At 46.9% G+C, this 23015-nt stretch overlaps 2 protein-coding genes across 2 annotated transcripts; both read right to left on the bottom strand.

The window, feature by feature from the left end:
- Nucleotides 1-3500: 3500 nt before the first annotated feature.
- LOC123184609 (uncharacterized) lies at nucleotides 3501-4160 on the bottom strand. The gene has a single exon (XM_044596706.1). It carries the CDS (start codon nucleotides 4158-4160, stop codon nucleotides 3501-3503), a length of 660 nt encoding a protein of 219 aa, XP_044452641.1.
- Nucleotides 4161-4175: 15 nt separating this feature from the next.
- Nucleotides 4176-4607, bottom strand: LOC123184610 (uncharacterized). Its single transcript, XM_044596707.1, has one exon. It carries the CDS (start codon nucleotides 4605-4607, stop codon nucleotides 4176-4178), a length of 432 nt encoding a protein of 143 aa, XP_044452642.1.
- Between the last annotated feature and the right edge of the window lie 18408 nt (nucleotides 4608-23015).

Below are 23015 nucleotides of genomic sequence, written 5' to 3'. Positions count from 1 at the left end.
TCTCATATGCAGTGAGTGTGGTGAGCAGATACATGCATGATCCTAGGAGTGGACACTTAGAGGCTGTCTATCGAATCCTCCGATATCTGAAGGGTAATCCAGGAAGGGGGCTATGGTTTAAGAAGAATGGGCATCTTAATATAGATGGATACTGTGATGCAGACTGGGGAAGTTGTTTGGATGACAGAAGATCAACTTCTGGTTATTGTGTGTTTGTTGGGGGAAACTTGGTGTCATGGCGAAGTAAGAAGCAGCCAGTGGTGTCCAAATCAACAGCTGAAGCTGAATATAGAGCTATTTCACAAGGCTTGAGTGAGATGTTATGGGTAAGAAATCTTCTCTCTGAGTTAAAGGTAATAAGGAAGGATCCCCTAAGGTTATGGTGTGATAATAAATCAGCTATCAGCATTGCTAATAATCCAGTTCAGCATGACAGAACCAAGCATGTCGAGATAGACCGCTTCTTCATCAAGGAGAAGTTAGATGATGGCATAATCAGGATAAGTTATGTGAGCTCTAGAGAACAAGTGGCTGATTGTTTAACTAAGGGTTTAAGTGTCAAGGAGTGTAATTCTGCGTGTGACAAGATGGGAATGATAGATATCTATCACCCATCTTGAGGGGGAGTGTTGGGCTGTATATGTGTGAATCTGGCCCACATGGCCCATGTAAACCAGTATATGTATTGTACAGACTAGAGAGGAAGAGAGTTATCCAGAAATTTCCCAAACCCACCACACTTCAAAAATAGATTATATAAAACAATTAAAGCCTGATCTCTGATAATCCAGAGAACAAAGAGAGGGGGAGGTTCGAGAACTACTAACTCCAGCAACAGCATACTTACATCCATATATCTAAGCCAGGGAACAAATCCTAATACATGAGATTTTCATTTCAGAGCATAAGAAAGTGCACAGCAAATTAGTATATCCCAAGTTCCCAACCAATGGACTCATAGCGTGATAGTTTTTTTATGTTTGGACAGATTTGAGTGTTTGACAATGGATTATGTCTACTGTGAATTAAAGGCAGGATCTTCTGTTAGACATGCATTGGAATTTAAAATGCATGGTCCAGAGTAGATTATTAGCAACTAAAAAAGGAAAGTAACTTACGCATGGTGCTGTCGGAATTGTCGTGGATGCGTATAGTTGAACAAAAGGACACAACATCGTAATATTTTGATGGTTAAATAGGAAGAGTGGATATTTAGTTAAAGATTCAAGGTATACAGAGGCAACTAAGATAAAATCATATTTCTTGGATTAACATAATCAATTATTAATTTGCCGTGCTCTTATGGAAGATACCTACGGAATAACGACTTGAACAGCTCAGCTTAACTTATAAAAAGCACCACCTATGTTGCCTGTAGGGCTTTGCTCTCCAACAGCACCTCCACTGCCAACATAGAGCTGGCAAGCAAACTATCTTTATCATATTTTGTCTCTGCTGCGTCGATTGCTACAATGAACCGCCACTTGGCGATTCAGAGATACACAGTTGGCTACTCCAAAGAGTGTCAGGTTCATGATTTAAATAAACTGTGTACACCAATTGAAGCCTAAAAACTTGATCAAGAAAAGAAAAGGGTTAAATTGTCTCCCTGAACCATATCATCATTGGCACTCAAACATATATGAAATGAAATACAGAAAACCGAACTGATAACTCACTGTTGAGTTTATATTTTGCAGCTTAAACCCGCATCCCTGTCCATGTACAAAATAAACAAAAGAGTATGCAGCCTATTCACAAAATAAACAAAAGTATATGGGGAATGGAGTTTAATCAAACACAGACCAAACAGGAATGGTAATTGGCCGAAATCACAATATTAAAAAATTTGGTACACCAACAATCGAAGATCCAGTAAATCATTAATAAAGTGATATATCAAACATAATTAGTTTGAGTGAGTGGATGTCAAATAATACAATTCATGGATGCAGATACAGAAACTACGAAACCAAAAACAGAGTCATGGTTTGATGAATCCTCTCGATGCAATGGACAATACTTAACTTATCCTTATGGGGATGAATAAATCTGAATATTAGGGAATCATAGACTAATAAAAGTGTTTTGTTGTATCTGCAAACTGAAGGCAATGTGTTGGGTCAATTATGAGAGTAAACCAACACTAGTTGGTAAACGGTAACAATTACACAATAAAGAAACGCTATGAAGTATGTATGTGTGTGTATGGATGCACACTTGTGCTGAACAAATTTAAAAAGTTACCACTGAACCTTCTATATGATCCATCAACACGGCCGTAGCTTCAAAAGATAAATAAATCCGCACTGGAAGGATTGGTCTTCAACTCTTCATGATTGAGGCCAAACCTGCCATTGACCACCGGATTTTTTGAAAAGAAAATAAACCAGCAAACAATCAGAAATGTGAAAATGAGAATATCAAAGAGAAGATAAGGAAAGAGGATGATCTGTACCAGCCATGGAACAACCATCTCAAATTGCTGCCTGATCTCTGTGTGCTGCCCAGAAAGAGTTAAAATGCCCTTCTCAAATACTCAGATGCTCTTACTTGACGGGCTGACATTCTGGATGAAGCTATTTCTAACCTGGAGGCGGATGCTGTTATAACTTTTGGTGTGTGGTTCTATCTTATGGGCTAATAGAAAAAAAAGGGTTGTAAGTTGCAAGAAAGGATGCTTCCTGGTCTACTGTTCCTCCGGAATAACTTATGCCCAAGGCCATTGTTAAGTTGTTACTGCATTTAAATCAATCTGCCATGTCATGCAAACAACTTGACAGCCGACACTATGCCGTTTCTAACTGCTTTTTGTTCTTTGTTCGTCCTATCTTTAAGAGGAGAGCATATGACCCGTTCTTTCATTTTTTAGCTCACTGGCCATCCGCTGGCAATTTCAGGCTTTATACCAAAAAGAGATCTGCAACAATATTGGAAAGCTTGGGTTCCATCCAATCCTAATTCCTTATGCATGAACATATAAGGTAGTACATGAGGACTTGATAAAAAATGTTAGTCACGTATAACACAGGTATTGCGTTCAAGGTTTATTCTACCTATCTACCCATGCCATTAATCCTGCTTCCCTGCCATTGTTTTTCTGATGACTACCTGAGGAGAGATGACTAGACACTTCCCTGCCACTAATCCTGAAATAAGATATAGTGACTAGACATGGGGATCTTAGACTCTTAGTTGCGAAAGAGTGATCATGGCAGTTAGATACAGGATTATCTAATCTTTGGAGGAAAAAATTGAATAAACACTTCTTTAGTTGCACCACCTTTTGTAATCCCTGTCAATCGTGATATTGCAAGCAGCAAAAGTACACCGCTTCTAGTTCTTGAAACATGTGATGTCACCATCTCTGGGCTCAGGTTCAAGAAAATTGCAAAAGGGAACCAACTTATTTTTATTTCTCTTCATAGTAGTGCCACATATCACAGCAGTTTACATCAAGATTACACAGCAGGTCTTACATAAAACAAGCAAAGCACCTCTTACATCCAGAACACTACAGGAGAAAAGGACAGGATATGCTTAGACACTACACAAGAGGTAGAGCAGTGGCGCGTGGTTTGCAGCTCTCCCCTGTGATCATACTTAAGCCCAAACGTGCTCATATGGAGCACGCAACAATCGACGATGCATGTAGGCTCCACTCCCTCGCGCTGCACACACTCGACAAGGCAAAAGTTGCTGTTGCCCATGTACGCGAGATTGGCCCTTGTTGCTGCCAGCCGCCGCTCCGGGACTTTGAGGAACAACTTCTCCTTCGCAATCTTACAATATGGCTGCACAGCACTTTCGCGGCTGCGGGAGGCGACTTCACAGGCACAAATGTACCCGTCTTTACGGAGCCCAATCCATGCGCCTAGCTCGCTGTCGTAGTAGCCTTGCCCTTGGAAAGGCAGAGCCCATTCCCCATGCCACCTCCACTCAGAACGCTTGGTGTCAAATGAAAAGGTACCCTTTGGAACATGTTGATAAAGACTGTCGTGTGCAGACATGAATATGGTGTGCCCGTCCGGGTGCAGCACGTAAGAGGAAATTATATCATCCATGGCAAATGGCGGTGGCGATGGCACCCTTTTCCAGGACCAATCCATGGCTGGCCGTGGATCCTCAAGCTCATCGCTTCCCGTGGCTGCCCATGACATGGCCTCAAAAGAGTGCTACTCGCCGTCATGGCGAGATGTCAATGCATACAACTTATCACCGGTGGCCACAGAGATGTCAATGCCACCAAGCAGTGAACGTGGTAGGCTTGGCCCGATGGTGATTCCCGCTATCTCGGTGTCATATACGAGGATGGGAGTCTGTGGACAGTGTGGGTTGGTGGCGATGAAGATGCTGTGACCAAAGGCCGTGAAGCTCATGCCAAGATGGCGTACTGGCACGGGAAACCGGAGGGCGGGAGGGTCAGGGAACCCAAACTGCACGTCGCTGGTGCAGGTAGTATCTTGCAAAGTGTCGGCATCAACCTTGTAGATGCTGAAGCCCGTGTCCCAATCATCCAGCACTAGGTAGAGGTGCTTCTTCGGCGCACGCCGCGGCCTTTTCCCGGTGAGGTCGCCGTCGAGGTGCGAGTGTTGACGCTTGGACATGTCTCCTCGACTCCTCCTATCAACCTTCCCGCACTAATAACTGGATATAAAGATTGAATTTTTGATTCTGATGGAGGTTACGAGGTTGCCAGTAGAGGAGAAGAAATTTATAGAGAAACGGAAGGGCAAGGAGGAGGCGACAGATCTAACCTGACTCACAGCCGGGCTCGGATTGCATGCAGATAGCCAATGGCAGAGTGCCTAGCTAGACACCGAGTCGGAGCAGAACCACCATGACGAGCGCACTACTCCACAAGAGAGCCTCACCGGAGTTGCCGTGCCGTGGTCGCCGGAGTCGTCGCCGCCGCTCTCGTGCTCCACGCGCCCGTGGACTGCTTGAGTTGCCGGGCCGCCCGTATGGATAGAAATAAGGCAGTTGAGACGCGCCGCCCCTCCGTGGTCGCCGAAATCTTGGTGTGGCCGCCGCCCTCTGCTTCCCTTCTTTCTTTCTTTTTTGTTTTGTTTTGCACTCGGTTCGGCCCATTCCGGGGTATAGCCTGCCTAGGCGCATACATGGGCCCATTCCGGGGTTGAGCCAGATTTTTTTTTTGTAAATTCTCTCGAATGTCTCAAAAAAAAAGATAAATTCTCTCAAAAACAATTTCTCTAAAACAAGTAGTACATACTCCCTGCGTCCCATAATATAAGAGCGTTTTTTTACACAAGACGGAGGGAGTATTAAACAATGTTCCCAAAACTTTAGAGAATGTTCATGAATTTTTAAAAAGATCAAAGACTAAAACATTGTTCATGCATTTTAAATAGCTTTCATGATTTTCCTGGAGTTCTTTTTTTAATGATTTGAATTTTAAATACATTCCAAAAAATAATGAAAACAATAATATAGATAGGAGAAAGCAAGAAGACAAACTAGAACAGGAGAGGGATACAAAAGGACAACAAAACGCACAAACAGCTAAAAGCTCCAGGAAAAAAAACATATCTGTTAACAAAATCGCACAATCAGCTAAGTGCATCTCTAGCCAGTCCCCTATAAGTTAATAAAGTAAAACCCTTAGTAGAGTATATATATACTCTACTGTTTTTTTGCCGTTTCTAGCCGATTCCCTAAACTTAACGGAGTAAACTTCAATTTGATCAAATTCAAACCAATTTGAACCACATTCAAACATAGACATAGATAGTTTTGCAGAACCAAATATAAAACACAAATTTAAACTAAATTAAGCTTAACTAAAGTACTTTCGATCGAATGTGAGGTTGAGCCAATCCTTCCTCGTCAGGTACGGTGTGTCGTGATTTGGGTCCGTGCTGGTGTCGTCGTCTTCGTCGCCGGGGAAGACACTCCTCCACTCTTCGACTTTGATCTCCTCGTCCTTGCTGCCCTTCGCACCGTCGTCCTCGCCGCCTTCGACCTCGTCGGAGGAGATAACGATAATCTCGCCACTAGCGTTGGCAAAGATCATCCGCTCTGCCTCCACAAGCTTCAGGTGCTGCCGGCAGAGCTCTTGCATGTACGCCCTGTCGGCGGCCTCGGCCTCGAGGCGCTCCCTCGCCTCGCATTCCTCCCGCGCCATAGCCGAGCTCACCACCCCCGGCTCCTCCGTGACGAGGTGGACCGGAGCCGTGCCGAAGTGGAAGTTGAGTCGGGCCGCCGCGCTGTGGTAGCGGACCTACCAGCGGTCGTACTCCTTGGCCGCGAGCTCGGGCGTATGGAAGCTCCCGAGCCACCGCTGGGTGTGGGTCTCCTGATCCATGATTTTGGCCACACACGTCCCCCACTGTCCCTGCCGGACCCCGAGGTAGGTCCTCGTCGGCGGCCGGGGCAGAGGGAGGACAGGGAAATTAAGGAGCAGATCGAGAGCACTTTGTTTATCTCCTGAAAACTCAAACTAGCCCCAGTCCACCATATGACAAGAGCGCGATCACTGTAAGAACAGAAGCTACAGCAGGAGCTGAGAGGAGCCCAATATATCCAAATAGAAAGTGCCAATCTCCAGCCTCACGTTGAGGAATGAAGTGAGACTGGCAGAAAATTCAGACATACCAGTAGAGAACCCTCAACACAATATTGCCATTCTCGACAGCGAAAAAACTTAATCAGATAATTGTTGGAGGGGCTTTGCACCAGCTTAAAAAACATATGGGCATCACACCGATGGAGGGTGAAATCATAGGGTGCCCAATCCAATCTAGAACTTTACTCCATAAAATGCACGATACAGCGCAACCCACCAGAAGGTGGTCAGTATCCTCCAGCGAATTGCCACAAAGAACACATTCCACGTTATGTGGGAGGCCACGCCTCGCGAGACGATCGACGATCCAGATCCTTTTCCGGATAACTAGCCAGATAAATATTTTGCAACAAAGGGGATCCCACGTCTTCCAGATTGCATTTGCAAAGGCACATAAAGGAACTCCTTGGGAGAAAGCTCGGTATGCTGATTTGGAAGTTAAGTGACCGGAAGGTTCTAACCTCCAACTCCAACAATTCTCCTGAGATGGATCAAGTTGGATTAACCCTGATGACATCCCAAATATTAAGCAATTGAATAATTTTTTTAATGGTGAACTTAATCTTGATGTCTCTCAACCAACGGCCATCAGTAAGGCCATCAGCCACCTTGGGCGTGGATTTGATATTGTTTGGGACCGAAGCGACAAGATCCAAATGCCTCCAAGGTTTATCAGGTTCAATCCTAGCAATCCACGCCCGGCGAAGCTTCATTGCAGAACTAATGCCAGTAAGGTTAATGACCCCAAGGCCCCCATTTTGCAGGGCAGTGCCCTTCAACAATTTCAGAGCCCTTCCAAAGGAAGGCCCTGCAAATCTTGTCAATTTTCTTGAACACCCAAGGAGGAGGATCAAGAGAAATCAGATTGAAGATTTATATGCGGGTTAGGACAGACTTGACCAACACAGGATGACCACTCTGCGTTAACATTGCAGATTACCATGATGCAAGACGCGACCTTATGATGTCCAATAATCTTTGAACATCCTCTTTACTAGCCCTTTTGCAGTTCAGTGAGCGAGCCTACAGCTATTGCAACAGAATGTGGCTAGATAATCATCACATAGGATGGGTGAGATTGAACTTTTGGATAATTTAAGACTCGGTCCCGAAGCCCCTTTAAGGATTTCCATCAAAGAGTTCACTGTGCGATGCGGTAAACGTCTTAGCTTTCCTGGCCAGACGTGTTGCGTGTTAAATAGCTGGGTTGCGAGCCCGGATACGCGTACAGGTTGTTGGGATACATCTCTTGGACAGAAAGAATACTAGAGATAAGAAAGATAAAGATTACATAGTATTCTAGTTAACTAACTACTCCACCGGATGATCTTATACCGGCGCAACTCCTTGACATACACACAATATCTCATGTTTGACACCCTCCCTTAATCACAACTTCGTCAAGTTGAGATTATGCTTGAAGTCTTCAAAGCTTCTTGTGGGTAGAGCTTTAGTGAAACCATCCGCAACTTGGTCTTGAGAGTGAATAAACCGAATATCCAAAAGTTTATTTGCAACTCTTTCTCGAACAAAGTGAAAATCTATCTCAATGTGTTTAGTTCTAGCATGAAAGACTGGATTTGCTGATAAATAGGTAGCACCTAAATTATCACACCACAAACAAGGAGCTCTAGTGCTTTTCATACCTAGTTCCTTTAAAATTGACTGCACTGGCTCCCCCGCACTAGGGTTCCCCCGCTCCCCTCCCGCCGCCGCCGCCCCTCCCGCCGCCGCCGGCCGTCGGCCCCGCCCCCCCCCCCCCCGCCTCCGCCCCCTTCCGCCCTCCCCCCTCCGTCTTGGCCGCCTCGCGCCGCCTCCCCGGGAGGTGGCCGGGGCGGAGCTCGCGCCCCTCGCCCGCGGGACCCCGTCCTCCCCATCTCCCCCCGCCGCCGTCGGCGGGCGCCCCCGGCGTTGGCCCGGGTGGTGCGGCGGCGGCGGGCCTTCCAGTCCCCGCGCGCCCGTGCTCCCTTCCCGGGGCAGGGAGGCGGCGGCGGTGCAGCCCGGCTTGGCTGCGGTCCGGCGGCCCTGCGGTGGCGGCCGGCGGCCGGCGTGGTGACGGCGCCGCTCCTTGGCGGCGGGGCGGCGTGGTGGTGCCGGGTGGCCGTCGACGCGCCCCCGGCCCAGATCCGGGCACGTCGGGCCCCATCTGGGCCCTTGGGGGCCGGCCCCCCGGCATGGTCTCGTTGTCTGCGGCGCGGTGAGGAGGAGGAGCGGCTCAGACTTGGGGCGTCGGCGTCGATGGCGTGCCGGCAGCAGCGCGAAGGCGGGAGCCTTACGGGCCCACGAGGGCTCGGCCGGGCCTGTGGGCCTACGGGCCTGGTGTGCTCCTGCTATTGCGTCCGGACGGCTACTGTCGCTGACGGTGGAGGTGGGGCCCTCCCGCGTGCCGATGGTGCTGATGCCCTAGTCCCGGCTCTGATTCTTCGTCGTGCTGTTCTCCCTTCGCGGTGCCGTGGTGAGACGGCGTGGAGGCCTCATGACCGCGTTGGCGTAGGGTGGTGGTTGGTTTGGTGGCGGGATCCGGAGCGCCCGAGGTGCGGGTTGGGATCGGGGGAAACCCCTGTCGGCGTGGCCGACCCCGGCGCGGTGGCGCCTGTGGGTGCCGCCTGACCTTCTGGGAGGGCGTCGGGGGCTACTCTTCCTATCGCCTCGTCATGTACCGGGGGAAACCCTTGGCAGCAGCGTCGTCATCGTCACGATCCTTCTTGGAGGTGTTGATTGGTGCCGGCGCTTCGGAGTCTTGGAGCCTAGTGGATAAGACCGGTGGGCCTAGCGATCGTGAGGCTTCTTCGTTTTTTGTTGATCCGCCGTTGTCGGCATTTGTTTCTTTTGCTCTTTCTCTGTTGTTTCTTTTGGGCGTGACTGTGCTGCTTCCGCCCCAGCACCTATCCCTGTATGATCCGGTTGGTTGCTTTGTATACAAAGCGGGGGGAAACCCTTTTTCGGTAAATTGACTGCACCCATATGATCTCTGCTGTTGCATTTGCCAATGCTTTGTATTCTGCCTATGTACTAGATCTTGAAACTGTGGCTTGCTTCCTGGCACTCCAAGATATCAAATTTGGTCCAAAGAAAACTGCAAAGCCACCTGTTGAACGTCTGTCATCTAGACAACCAGCCCAATCAGAGTCAGAAGGCACTGATAAGTGTAGAATATGACTTGCTGAAATTTAGGCCAACATTCAGCGTATTTTTCACATATCTTACTATACGCTTTGCAACAGTCATATGAACAGTGGTAGGTGCATGAACAAACTGACACACTTTGTTAACAGCAAAGGAAATGTCTGGTCTAGTCAGTGTTAGGTATTGAAGTGCACCTACCAAACTTCTGTACTTTGTACCATTTTCTGAACTCAAGGGCTCTCCTTAAACAAGAGATAATTTTTCTGTGCTGGATAAAGGAGTGGGCGCAGGCTTACAACTTTGTAAACCAGCCTTTTTTACCAAGTCTGTTGCATATTTTTTCTGAGAGAGGTGAAGACCATCCTTGTGTTGCTTTACCTCAATACCAAGAAAATAATGCAGATCTCCTAGATCCTTGAGGGCAAATTATGTACTCAAATCTTTCAACAGTGCAGTTATAGCTTCATCAGATGAGCTTGTCACAATTATATCATCAACATATATGAGAACATATATGGATATACTTGATTTGTTATAAATGAACAATGACGTGTTAGACTTTGAGGGAACAAAACCAAGTGCTTGAATCTTCTTACTGAGACGAGAATACCATGCTCTTGGTGCCTGCTTTAGTCCATACAACGCCTTGTCAAGTTTGCACACATGAAGTGGTGCATGTGTGTTTACAAACCCAGGTGGTTGTTTCATGTAAACCTCTTCTTCCAGAACACCAAGGAGGAACGCGTTCTGAACATCTAGCTGACGTAGACTCCATCCCCTGGACACAACAATGGACAAAACAAGACGAATAGTAGCAGCCTTTACAACTGGACTAAACGTGTCCTCATAGTCAATACCATACCGTTGTTTAAAACCCTTTGCAACGAGTCTAGCTTTGTAACGGTCAATGGTTCCATCAGCTTTCCTTTTAATCCTAAAAACCCACTTGCAGTCAATAAGATTTTTACCTCGTTGTGAAGGAACCAAGTGCCATGTTCTATTTTCCTTAAGTGCTATGATTTCATCATGCATTGCTTTTCTCCAATTTGCATCACCCAAAGCTTCCTCAAGTGTATTGGGTTCTCCTGGTTCACCTGTAGAACATACCAGCCCATATTTTATAACGTGTTTATAATCACCTGTAGACCTGGCCCAGGTCTGGATCAAACTGATCCTCACCCGATCTCGAGGAGGATCCGCGCGGGCCTCCAGAAACAGCAGCGTCACCAGGCGATGTCGAAGCGGGATCTTCTGTGGTCGTGGGTCGTGGTGTGGAAGCCGATATCACCGCAGAAGATCCGGGCCTGGAGGCGTCATCATGGCCCAATGATTGCCTGGGCCCCGGGCTGAGCAAATTTGCCCCTGCGTCCGCTTGACGAGTAGCGGCACGACGTGTGTACACACGCAGTTGGGCCTGACTCTGAACGCGGCCCAAGCCAGTACCGGCCCGCCGCTTGTCAGGCGCGGAGTCGCGCGCACGAGGGGAAGCGCTGCCGCCCGCCAGGTTCTGCCGCGTGGCTGGTGCAGATTCGGCGGCGCGCCTGCCTGCTCCTGTTTTGGCTGGCGCGGCAGAATCATTGCCAGGCGCGGGATCCGAGGAAGATCTGCTGCCTGGCTGCAGCACCTGCGCTGATCCCGAGGTGGATATGTCCCCCGAGCCATGACACATGAAATAAGGGTCTGCGGCGCCATTTTCTTCATTATTTTCTATGATTTTTGCACTGTTTTCTTCTGCATCATCACAAAGCTCATGGAGACCATTAGTAGGGTTAGTCAACATATGATCATCACAATTTGTAATACCCCCTTGATCATAGCCGGAGAGATGAGAGGGTAAAAGCAAGATTTCCTTGCGGAGTAGGGCACTGGCATTGGGATGAAGATTCGCAAAGGGAAATGTTGTCTCATCAAAAACAACATCACGTGAGATATATACCCTACCAGTGGAGAGGTCAAGACACTTGACACCTTTGTGTTGGGCACTATAGCCAAGAAAAGCACACCGTTTTGAGCGAAACATGAGCTTGCGTTGATTGTAAGGCCGAAGATTTGGTCAACACGCACACCCAAAAACACGAAGAGAGGTGTAATCAGGTTTCGTGTGGAGGAGACGTTCCATAGATGTTTCATTATTTATGACACGACTAGGAAGCATATTGATGATGTGAACAGCTGTTAGAAAGGCCTCATCCCAAAACTTGAGAGGCATGGAGGCTCCTGCGAGGAGGGCCAAGCCAACCTCAACAATGTGCCTATGCTTGCGTTCGGCTGACCCGTTTCGTTGGTGAGCATGTGGGCATGATACTTGGTGAGATATGCCTATATTTTGGAAGAAGGAATTGAGTTTCTTGTATTCCCCTCCCCAATCGGATTGGACAACAATGATCTTACTGTCAAACTTTCTTTCAACTAGTGCTTGAAAGTTGTGAAAAACTTGAAACACATCAGATCTTTTTTTGAGAAGATAGATCCATGAGAATTTGCTATAGTCATCGATAAAACTAACATAGTACGTGTGTCTACCAACAGAGGAGGGGGCCGGTCCCCACACATCAAAAAAGATCAGTTGCAAGGGTTTAGTGGAGACACTAGTAGATATGGGATATGGTAATTGATGACTTTTAGCACACTGACATGAATCACAAATAGTTTCAACATTGCGCTCACCAACAAACATGAGCTTATTTTTCCTAAGTAATTTTTCAACCAAAGAAAACGAGGCATGTCCTAAACGATCATGCCATCGTGTGGACGAAAGCTTGATAGCACCACAAGCTTGTTTATTGAACCTTCTAAACTCCGGAATCAACGGGTAGAGCCCTCGAACACATCTACCTCGATAGAGAACTTTCCTTGTGGCCCGATCCTTGATCAAAAAGAAGAAAGGATGAAATTCAAGAAAAACATGATTATCAATAGTAATTCTATGAACGGAGAGAAGATTCTTATGAGAACTAGGAACATGCAGGATTCTTTTGAGATGAATTTTACGACTAGGGGTATTAAAAATTGAGTGGCCAATGTGACTTATACCCATACCTTCACCACTGGCCATATGAATTTGATCTTTGCCACGATATTTCTCCTTCATGGCGACTTTCTCGAGTTCATTGGTGATGTGGTTGGTGGCACCACTGTCAACATACCAGTTTGTGTCAATTCCATAGGAGCCATCGGCCGCCGCAACAACTTTCTCTTCATCTTGTGAGGAGTCGCCATCATCTTCTTCGTAGCGGTACCAGCAGTCCTTTGCCGTATGGCCAGGCTTGCCACAAATTTGGCAGCGAGGCAAGTCCGGACGGGACCGGTTGGAACCACTACTGCCACCACCACGGCGCCCTTTGGAGTTACCAGAGCGCCCGCCGCCGCGTGAATTGTTGAAGTAGTTGTTGGAGTAGCCACTTCCGCTGGAGCCGAACCTCCCCTTGCCACGGGAAGATGAACGCGAGCGAGAGCCACCACCGCGGCCTCTGGATGCAGAGTTGGCCGATGATTTGAAGCCACCACCGGGACCATGATACTGTGCCATGCGTTGATCAAAGTTACTGAGCATGGCAAAAAGTTCATCGAGAGTTACCGGAGTGACACGGGCATCTAGTGTGGAGACTGAAAGTGCTAGTGATCGACTAGAGGGGGGGGGGTGAATAGACGATTTTTATGAAAGTCTTCAAAACATGTAAGCTTCGAAGACAAACGATAGAAATAAACCTATTACCATGCAGCGGAAGGTAGACTACACTAGGCAAAACATAGTCAAGTATTCAATGAAGTGAAAGCACAATGACTAATAGCAGCTAGGCAATAAGGATCAGGTAGGAAGATAATGTGAAGCCAATCAGAACAAGTAATCACTCAGTGAAGCCAAATGGTGATGCAATCGTACAATGACTTCACAAGGACCAACAGTAAGTAAAGGGAAGGGAAGGATGAAACCAGTGACTCGTTGAAGACAACGATTTGTTGGACCAGTTCCAATTGCTGTGACAACTGTACGTCTGGTTGGGGAGGCTGAGATTCATTTCAGAAGACCTTGTCTTCACCTTATTCCCCTTGAGCTAAGGACACCCAGTCCTCGCCCAATCACTCTGGTAAGTCTTCAAGGTAGACTTCCAAACCTTCACAGACTTCGTTCACCGGCGATCCACAATGACTCTTGGATGCTCAGAATGCGACGCCTAACCGGCTGGAGGATTCACAGTCCTCAAGTGTAATAAGTCTTCAGATCACACAGACAAGAAGACTTAAGTGATGCCTAACACTCTTTGGCTCTGGGTGGTTAGGGCTTTATCCTCGCAAGGAATTCTCTCTCAAAGGCTTCGAGGTGGGTTGCTCTCAAACGACAAAAGCCGTACTCTAACTCTGAGCAGCCAACCGTTTATGGTTGTAGGAGGTGGACTATTTATAGCCACTAGGCAACCCGACCTGATTTGTCCGAAATGACCCTGGGTCACTAAGGAACTGACACGTGTTCCAACGGTCAGATTTCAAACACACACGGCAACTTTACTTGGGCTACAAGCAAAGCTGACTTATCCAACTCTGGACAAGATTTGCTCTCATAGTCTTCACTCGAAGACATAGGATTTTGGTTAAGCATCACTTCAGTCATTCTGACTGGTTCTCTTGGACCCCACTTAACAGTACGGTGGTTCCTATGACTCAACAAAGAAAAACACAGAACGACGAAACTGCTAAGTCTTCGCGCTCCATAGTCTTCACGCGATGTCTTCTCTTGTCATAGTCTTCAATGTGAATGTCTTCACATACCACCTTTGACTTCAATGTCTTCATACATTTTTAGGGGTCATCTCTGGTAGGAAAACCGAATCAATGAGGGACTTCTACCTGTGTTATCCTGCAATTCTCACAAACACATTAGTCCCTCAACTAGGTTTGTCGTCAATACTCCAAAACCAACTAGGGGTGGCACTAGATGCACTTACAATCTCCCCCTTTTTGGTGATTGATGACAAACTAGTTGAAGTTTTCAACGGGGAATATAATATGTGAAATTGTAAAGGATAGGGAATTGTCTTCATAAGTTGCAAGGGCTCCCCCTGAAGATGTGCATATAAGTAATTTGCTTTTGGAATGCAAATGCACATGGCAGGTTGTACTTGTGGAGATCCTCTTCAACTTATGATGACAATTCATCATGCATGAAAAGTATGTGAAGATAATGACATGCATAATGAAAAATGGACGTCTGCAAAATGATCTAAGTGCGGAATTTATCGTCGCACATGCGGAATTTATCATCGCATCACAGAATAGCAAATAAGTAGCAGACGACCATCGAGTTTAAGTGTTACAACTCAAAGAACCAAATGTATCAAAACGAGAGTTGTAAACACTAAGCAAAATATAAAGCAACCGCCCATATGGACCCGCTTGAAGACTATCAAACTCATATGCTTCTCCCCCTTTTGTCAGTAAGGACCAAAAAGGTTTGAAGACATAGAGCATCTACTCGTTCCCATGAGGAGTAGGTGAAGCAGCAAGGTCGTCGGTGTTGTTCGGCGGTGCAGACGAACTCGGGGCAGTGTCGATGCATGCAGAAGTAGGGGGCGGTGAAGTGGCATCGTCTTCGTCCTCGATCACTCTGGCATTCATAGTTGCCGCGGAGGAAGAGAACTCAGAGTCTTCAAGAGACGGAGTTCGTCGCAGCACAGTCCTTCTTGGAAGTGTGGAGTCAAACTTGAAACATTCAGAGAAGCCATCCTCTTGAAGATCATCTTCAGAACACATAAGCGTCAGCCCTTTCCATGTACGCCGACAGGTTTCATGGGCAACAAAGGCATTCTTGGTGGCAAGATTGCGAATGCGGTTGACATCCACCAAGAGGCTTTGCATTTGGCGCTTCAGCCAGTCATGATGCCTATCCTGTTTCTGATGAAGGGCAACCAGAAGCTCTCGGTCATTGAGAACACGAGATCGCTTCTTGGGCCGTTGGGCAATAGTGCTTTCAGTGGCTTCAGTGAGGGCACGATGAGGTGCACGTGTAGTACCAGCCAGAGGATAAACACGAGTGACTGCTTCAACTCCTTCAATGTTTTGAGAGAAACTTTGATGCTCAGCATTCTGAAGACTAAGAGGCTCCTTGGCAGGCTCTGGATAGATGGCTTCAACGGACATATCAACGTCAGGCAGAAAGATCCGATGATTGCGAGCAGAGGGCTGATATGAGACAGCTGAGTGTAGTTTGATCAGCCGCATTATCCATGGAGCGTAAAACTTCAAGCCAAAAAGATCAGATCCTGATGCAGCAAGTTGGCGGATGAAGAAGTCTTGTGCATTGAAGCATTTGCCGTGAAGAATATAAAAGACCAAAGTCTTCATTGCACCTTCCAGCTTTGCATGTGGAGAATGTCCTTTGATGGGCCAGAGAGTTCGCCTGATAATGTGATAGATAGTGCGTGGCAGATACTCAAGGTCTTCAACAAAGAACTCCTTAGGATATGCAGCATCTGGAGGCAAGGGCTTCATCATGCTAAGCATCTGACTCATGTTCGGTTCAGGCTTCTGAAAGATGCTCTCCATAGCTGCACTGTGAAGCTGACAACCAGGTTCATAAAGATCTCCAGGAGTGGGCAGACCAGTGAGCTCAATGATATCAAAGGCTTTGGCTTCATGATGAACATTGCCGGTCATCCACTCAAGGACCCAAGTCTTCGGATCTCTGTTGTAGCCACGAATGTGAAGAGTGGCATAGAATTGGAGCAGCAACTCTTCGTTCCAGTGCTCTTGGTCGGTGACGAAAGGCAACAATCCAGACTCTTTGAAGCAATCCAGAGCTTCTTCCAAGCAAGGCAGACCAGTTATGGCTTCAGTGTCAAGACGCATATGAGGGAAAATGCGACCTTGATTGTACAGAATGCATGAGTAATAACTTCGCTGCGGATAGCTCCAGAACCGATCAGAAGATATTCTTTCCCTTGAGTAGGGGTTCTTGGCGCTATTGAAGAAGGTGTTGTCTGCTTTGAAGCCGTTGACATTAAAGGATCCGGGTGCTGATGCAGGACCTGGAAACCTGGGCAACCTTGGCATTGGCTTCTGTACCTGAGGCCTGTGCTCAACGTGATAGTCAAACTGAGGACCAGCAGCAGGCGCAGGAGCAGTAGCATCATTGGCTTCACTGACTTCTGGCACATTGGTTGGTGCAGGCTCCACATTTGCTTCAGCCATGACAACGTCATTGGCTTCATTTGTGTTGGTGGTGGCAGCCTCAAGATTTTCAACCTCCACTTGATGAGCTGGAGGGTCGGGCACAGACACGTTCTCCTCGAGAACAGCTTCTTCAGTAATGGGGGGAGTAGGGACACGTTCTTCTTCTTGTGTGTCGTCGGCTGATGCAGCCGGAATGTCTTCAGCAGCTTTAGCCTCAGACTCGGAGACATTCACAGTAGGAGTGGCATCTGGAAACACTTGACGTGCAACAGATTGGTGGGGCACTTCTCCTTCTGGAACGCTCGAAAGAGGGACTTGAGACCTTGGTCCTTTGCGAAGCCTGCGTAACGCTGGCGACGCCTCTGGAGATGGAGTTGGCTGGGCCTCAAAGTCATCTTCTTCTTCTTGCCGGGGTGGTGTGACTTGTTGTTGTGGGTGATCAGCCCATGTTGCATCCTGAGCAATTGGCGTCAGAGGACGACCAATGCTGATGAGTTCGCTGTGCGTAAGCACAGGCGATGATACCAAGTTGTGCTCGATCTGAGGAAGAACTACATCATCTTCAACATTGTTATGGTGACCAATGTCTTCAGCAGCGGTGGGATCAGCTGCTGGAATGTCTTCAGCTTCATGAGCCTCTGTGGAAGCAGGCTCATGGATAGTCAGTTGGCGCTCTTGATGTTCAGCGGCAGGGCGAACCATGAGATAGGTTCAACAACTAAGGGCTCTGTGGGAGCAGCCCGATCCTTCTTGGTCTTGCGCTTCTTGGAGGGAGCAGCAGCAGAGGCTTCAGGATGTTTCCTCTTTCTCGCTTCAGCCTCAGCAGTCCTCGTCTTCTTCAGTTCTGAAGCGGTTGACCTGACCTTTGGCTTCGAGCCAGTCATGCTGGCTGGGAAGACAATGGGATGTGCTTCCTGCCTTGGTGCTTCGGGTTCGGCCACAGCTGGCTTCTTCTTCTTCTTTGCAGCCATCCTGGGATCGATGCCAGGACGACCAAGGGCCTTGCGCTTCTCAGCCTCATTGTAGGCTTGCACACACTTGTCAGCCAGGCTCTTCATGCGCTCACGAGAACCTTGAGCTTCTTCACGCTTCTTGAGAAAGGCTTCTTTGAGCTCGTGCAGCATGATCTTGAATTTTTGACCTCTTGCACGCTGAGCTTGGCCATGTGCTTCTTGAACTGAGCTTTCTCAAAGTCGATCTTTTGCTTCAGTTCAACGATGCGCTGAGCTAGAGCTAGCTCTGAAGCAATGGCGCCATGGAAGGCGACACTGAGGCCAATTGGAAGTTGCAGATCTTCAAAGCTGAGGTTGGGCGTGTCAAACCACTCATCAATGAAGTTGTGGATGATTGCCACATCAAAGAGAGGCAAATCATTGAAGATTTCTGCTTCTTCTTTGCTCTTGATCTGTTGCTCAAGAGCGTCATCTGCAAGATCTTCATCGTTGGACAGATCAATGGCGTCGTTGCACAGAATAGCAGCAGCAGTCAGTTCTTGGCTGGTGTGTTGCAAAGGCATCTTGACTCTCGAGGGCTTGGAGATGCGTGAAAAATCTTCAGACTGCACACTGTCTTCAGGAGGTGCAGTAGCCAGTGGCATCGCCCGTGAGATTTTTGGTGCTGAGGTAGGCTTTGAAGCTTTAGGCTGCTTCAGTTTCTTTGGCTTCGGCGGTGCAGGCACTATATCAGATTCCGCATCATCTGCAGGCTCATCCACGGCTGTCCCTTGAACCATGATATGAGTGATGAGACCTTCCAGGTTGTAGAAGGGCCCAACAAGATTGGGTTCAGCTTCGCGGGTGCCATCGGCACGGGGAGCAGAGGGACCAGGGTTGAAGTCTAGTCCCAATGACTTCTTGTTCTGCTTCGCCGAATTCTTGGCAAACTAGAAGTTGCATTTGAACAGATTGTCGTCACGACACCATAGCAATGACGATGGGTGTGCATCCGCAGGCTGTGGTCCATGGACCATGCAGGGATAGAAGCCTTGTTCAATGGCTTCATCTCTGGACCTGGGTTGAAGATTTCTGTATAGGATGTCTCCCCATGGTCGCTTGATGGCATTTTTCTCAGCATATTCCTGGGTCACAAACCGGTACTTAAACCATTGTTCTGCCCAATATCTTCGAATCCATTGGATTCGGGTCTTGCGCCGATTGTAATCCTCTTCAGGATCTGTCTTGTAAAGCTCTGAGAGGTCATCAGGCAAATCTCTTGACGTTCCCCCACGACGCTGTCTGCCACCCTTCCTTACTGATTTCTCTGCTGCCATGAACTTCAGACTGAATGGCTTCAACACGTTCAAAGGCTTCAAAGGCTTTCGCTTGCTGGACAAACAGGAACTGGCTTCGGGAGAATTTATATGATGCTGTAAGAATTCTGCAAATGAATGCAGACTATGAGAACCAAGGGATTCTCCCACGGACATGTACCTGTGACAGCATTAAGGTGCGAGGGAAGGGGAAGAGGTCATATGCATTCTCAGAAGATTGTGAAGATAAATCAGTTTAGAAGACATTGACCTCATCGTGCGAAGACATTCACTCATAGATAAGAGTTGGTTCCAGATTTGTACGAATCCACGGATCAAGTACAAGTGAGGAATCTAACTACTTTGTGAAGCATAAGTGAACATACTAGGCATATTATGAGATGCAGTATGAAATAGATCCAACTTGTGTGAATAGAAACTGCTTGTGGTAGAAAGTGATGAATCTATAGGATCAAAGGGGCCGTAAAAAGGAAGTTTTATTTACCACACGAAGAACTGCTAGACGAGAGGGAGATGAGGCCGAGCAGTTCGATCGTCCGTGCCCTAACTTGGCGACGGAGGACACCTACGGCGACGGCGGAGAAGACGATGTCCGCGGCCGGCGTGAAGACGGCGTCGGAGAGGTCGCGGCAGCTAAGCGCTTCGTCGCCGGCGTCGTCGAGGGCTAGCGGTGGCGCTAGGGTTTGTGCGAGAGTGAAAGAAAGGATAATGACTGTGGTGAGGCGTGTATTTATAGGGACAGGGACGGCACAGTGTTATTACACAGGTGCCCCTGGCAATTCACGTCTGAAGGACACGTGGCCATCATGCAACATATCGGAGGTTGTTCCATGTTCCCACGCACGCCTGGATTGTTGGGTGGTCGTTCCCACTTCTTCGGGTTTCAGGTGAAGGAATTAGCATTGAAAGCGGACTTAATGTTTGTCTCTGTATCTTCTGCTGACAAGGACGCAGAGAAGACATTCGGCAGTTTCAAGAAAATGCATATGATTTGGAGAGATAGAGTTTGAGATAGAACGCATAGAGAGGTTAGGGTCCGATCACATTCACTTAATTCAAAAGATTCAATAAGAAGACATAGCTATAAGTGAATGTTGTAGAGGACAGGACACTAGTATATATATATATATATATATGTGTGTGTGTGTGTGAGAAAGACAATCAAACCAACATACTGAAGATAATCATGAAGACAGTTTGAGAATGAATACAAACAAAATGTGAAGACATAGCAAATGTAACGCATGGGTGAAATACTTCAAACAGAAGAATTTGGTGGTGGTGTTACCCACCGTATAGGAAGTATTAGACCAAGACACGGCGCACAATTATCGTGGCGCTCCGAAGTCAAATTCCACATTAATGTATTCACACTTAGAGTGTATGTCTTCATTGATTGAAGATATACTTTACTTCGTGTGTTGCACATCTAAGTCATCAATATGCATAAGTGTTAGGATGTGTGCCTGATCACAGGACATTTGAGGATTCCAAGATGTTTAGCTCACACCGTAACGTGCAAAACCTCTTCTCATCCAAGGGCTTGGTGAAGATATCTGCCAATTGCTCTTCAGTGTTGACGTGTATGATGTCAATATCTTCCTTCACAACATGATCTCTGATAAAGTGATGACGAATTTCAATGTGTTTTGTCTTCGAGTGCTGAACTAGGTTGTTGGCAATCTTGATGGCGCTTTCATTGTCGCAATAGAGTGGCACTTGCTTCAGATGAATGCCATAATCTTTGAGTGTTTGCTTCATCCATAGAAGCTGAGCGCAACAAGATCTAGCAGCAATGTATTCAGATTCAGCAGTGGAGAGAGATACATAGTTCTGCTTCTTTGAAGACCAACATACAAGTGATCGTCCCAGAAAATGACATGTGCCTGATGTAGACTTGCGATCCACCTTGTCACCAGCATAATCAGCATCCGAGAATCCAACCAGATCAAACTCTGGTCCCTTTGGATACCATAATCCTAATGTTGGGGTGTGAGCCAAATATCAAAGAATTTGCTTCACAGCTAAGTGATGCGATTCCTTTGGTGCCGCTTGGAATCGAGCACACATGCAAACACTAAGCATAATATCTAGCCTAGATGCACATGGATAAAGTAAAGAACCAATCATGGAGTGGTATACCTTTTGATCGAACTCTTTACCATTGTCGTCGGGACCCAGATGATGTTTGGCTGGCATTGGCGTCGTGAAGCCTTTATAGTCTTGCATACCAAATTTCTTCAGGCAATCTTTGAGGTACTTCTCTTGAGATATAAAGATGTCGTTGCGTTGCTGACGTATTTGAAGACCAAGGAAGAACTTCAGCTCACCCATCATGGACATCTGATATTGCTCTTGCATCATATATCCAAACTCTTCACTGTATTTCTGATTGGTGCAGCCGAAGATAATGTCATCCACATATATTTGGCACACAAACAGTTCACCATCATATGTCTTTGTGAAGAGAGTGGGGTTGAGGGAACCAGATTTGAAGCCTTTGCTCTTCAGGAAGTCTTTGAGTGTGTCATACCAAGCCCGAGGGGCTTGTTTGAGGCCATACAGTGCCTTGTTGAGCTTGTACACCATGTCAGGATGTTTTGGATCTTCAAAGCCAGGCGGTTGTGCAACATACACTTCTTCTTCAATCTTGCCATTGAGAAAAGCGCTCTTCACATCCATTTGATATAGAAGTATGTTATGATGATTTGCATTGGCCAGAAGTATGCGTATGGCTTCAAGTCTAGCCACAGGAGCAAATGTTTCATCGAAGTCAATCCCTTCAACTTGAGTGTATCCTTGAGCAATGAGACGAGCTTTGTTTCTGACAACTTGACCATGATCATCTTGCTTGTTACGATATATCCATTTGGTGCCTATTATATTGTGCTTGCGAGGATCAGGACACTTAACCAGTTCCCATATATTATTTAGCTCAAACTATTGAAGCTCTTCTTGCATAGCTTGAATCCATTCAGGTTCCATGAAGGCTTCTTCAACTTTCTTGAATAATCATCATCAATGACAAAGCCATAGAGACAAGCAGTAGTAGTAAGAGTTGCGTAATGAGTGGGACCGAAAAGATCCATATGGAGCAGTTCGAAGGGTTGAGTCGTTGTCATGATTGTCTTCGAGGGATGCTTGGACCTCGTCATCTTTCCTGCTTCATAGGCACCGCATAAGTGATCCTTCTTGAACTTGACGCCCTCGATGCCTATGACATGCTTCTTCCTTGCAAAGGTGTGGAGGTTCCTCATGCCAGCATGCCCTAGCCTTCGATGCCAGAGCCAGCATTCAGAAGCTTTTGCTAGAAGACATACTGTAAGTTGTGGTCCTACTGAGAATTCTACCACGTACAAATCATCTTTCTGATACCCTTCAAACACTAGAGACTTGTCAGATTCCATTAGTACAAGGCAACGATATTTTCCAAACATCACAATCATGTTTAAATCGCAAAGCATTGAGATAGACATTAAGTTGAAACCAAGGGATTCAACAAGCATGACTTTATCCATGTGTTGATCCTTTGAGATTGCAACTCTACCTAGACCCAATACCTTGCTTTTACCAGTGTCAGCAAATGTGATGTGACTTTTGTCAGATGGACGTAACGTTGAGTACATGAGAAGGCTTCGCTTGCCAGTCATGTGATTTGTACACCCACTATCAATAATCCATTCTGAAGCAGCTAGTGTCGTAGCCTACAGTGCAGTTAGGGGGATAGGCTTCACGAAGAGAATTGTGAAGGAAAAACATTTGATGAACCAGTGGGTTATTAAAGCTTAGATCGAGATTAGGACTGATAGGGCAAGTAGCAAGTGATTCAGGAACAAAGTACATAATAAGACCATTTGGGCATTTGAT

Source organism: Triticum aestivum, chromosome 2A (genome assembly GCF_018294505.1).
Source record: "Triticum aestivum cultivar Chinese Spring chromosome 2A, IWGSC CS RefSeq v2.1, whole genome shotgun sequence".
Taxonomy (NCBI): Eukaryota; Viridiplantae; Streptophyta; class Magnoliopsida; order Poales; family Poaceae; genus Triticum; species Triticum aestivum.
This window is presented reverse-complemented; position numbering and strand designations above follow the sequence as displayed.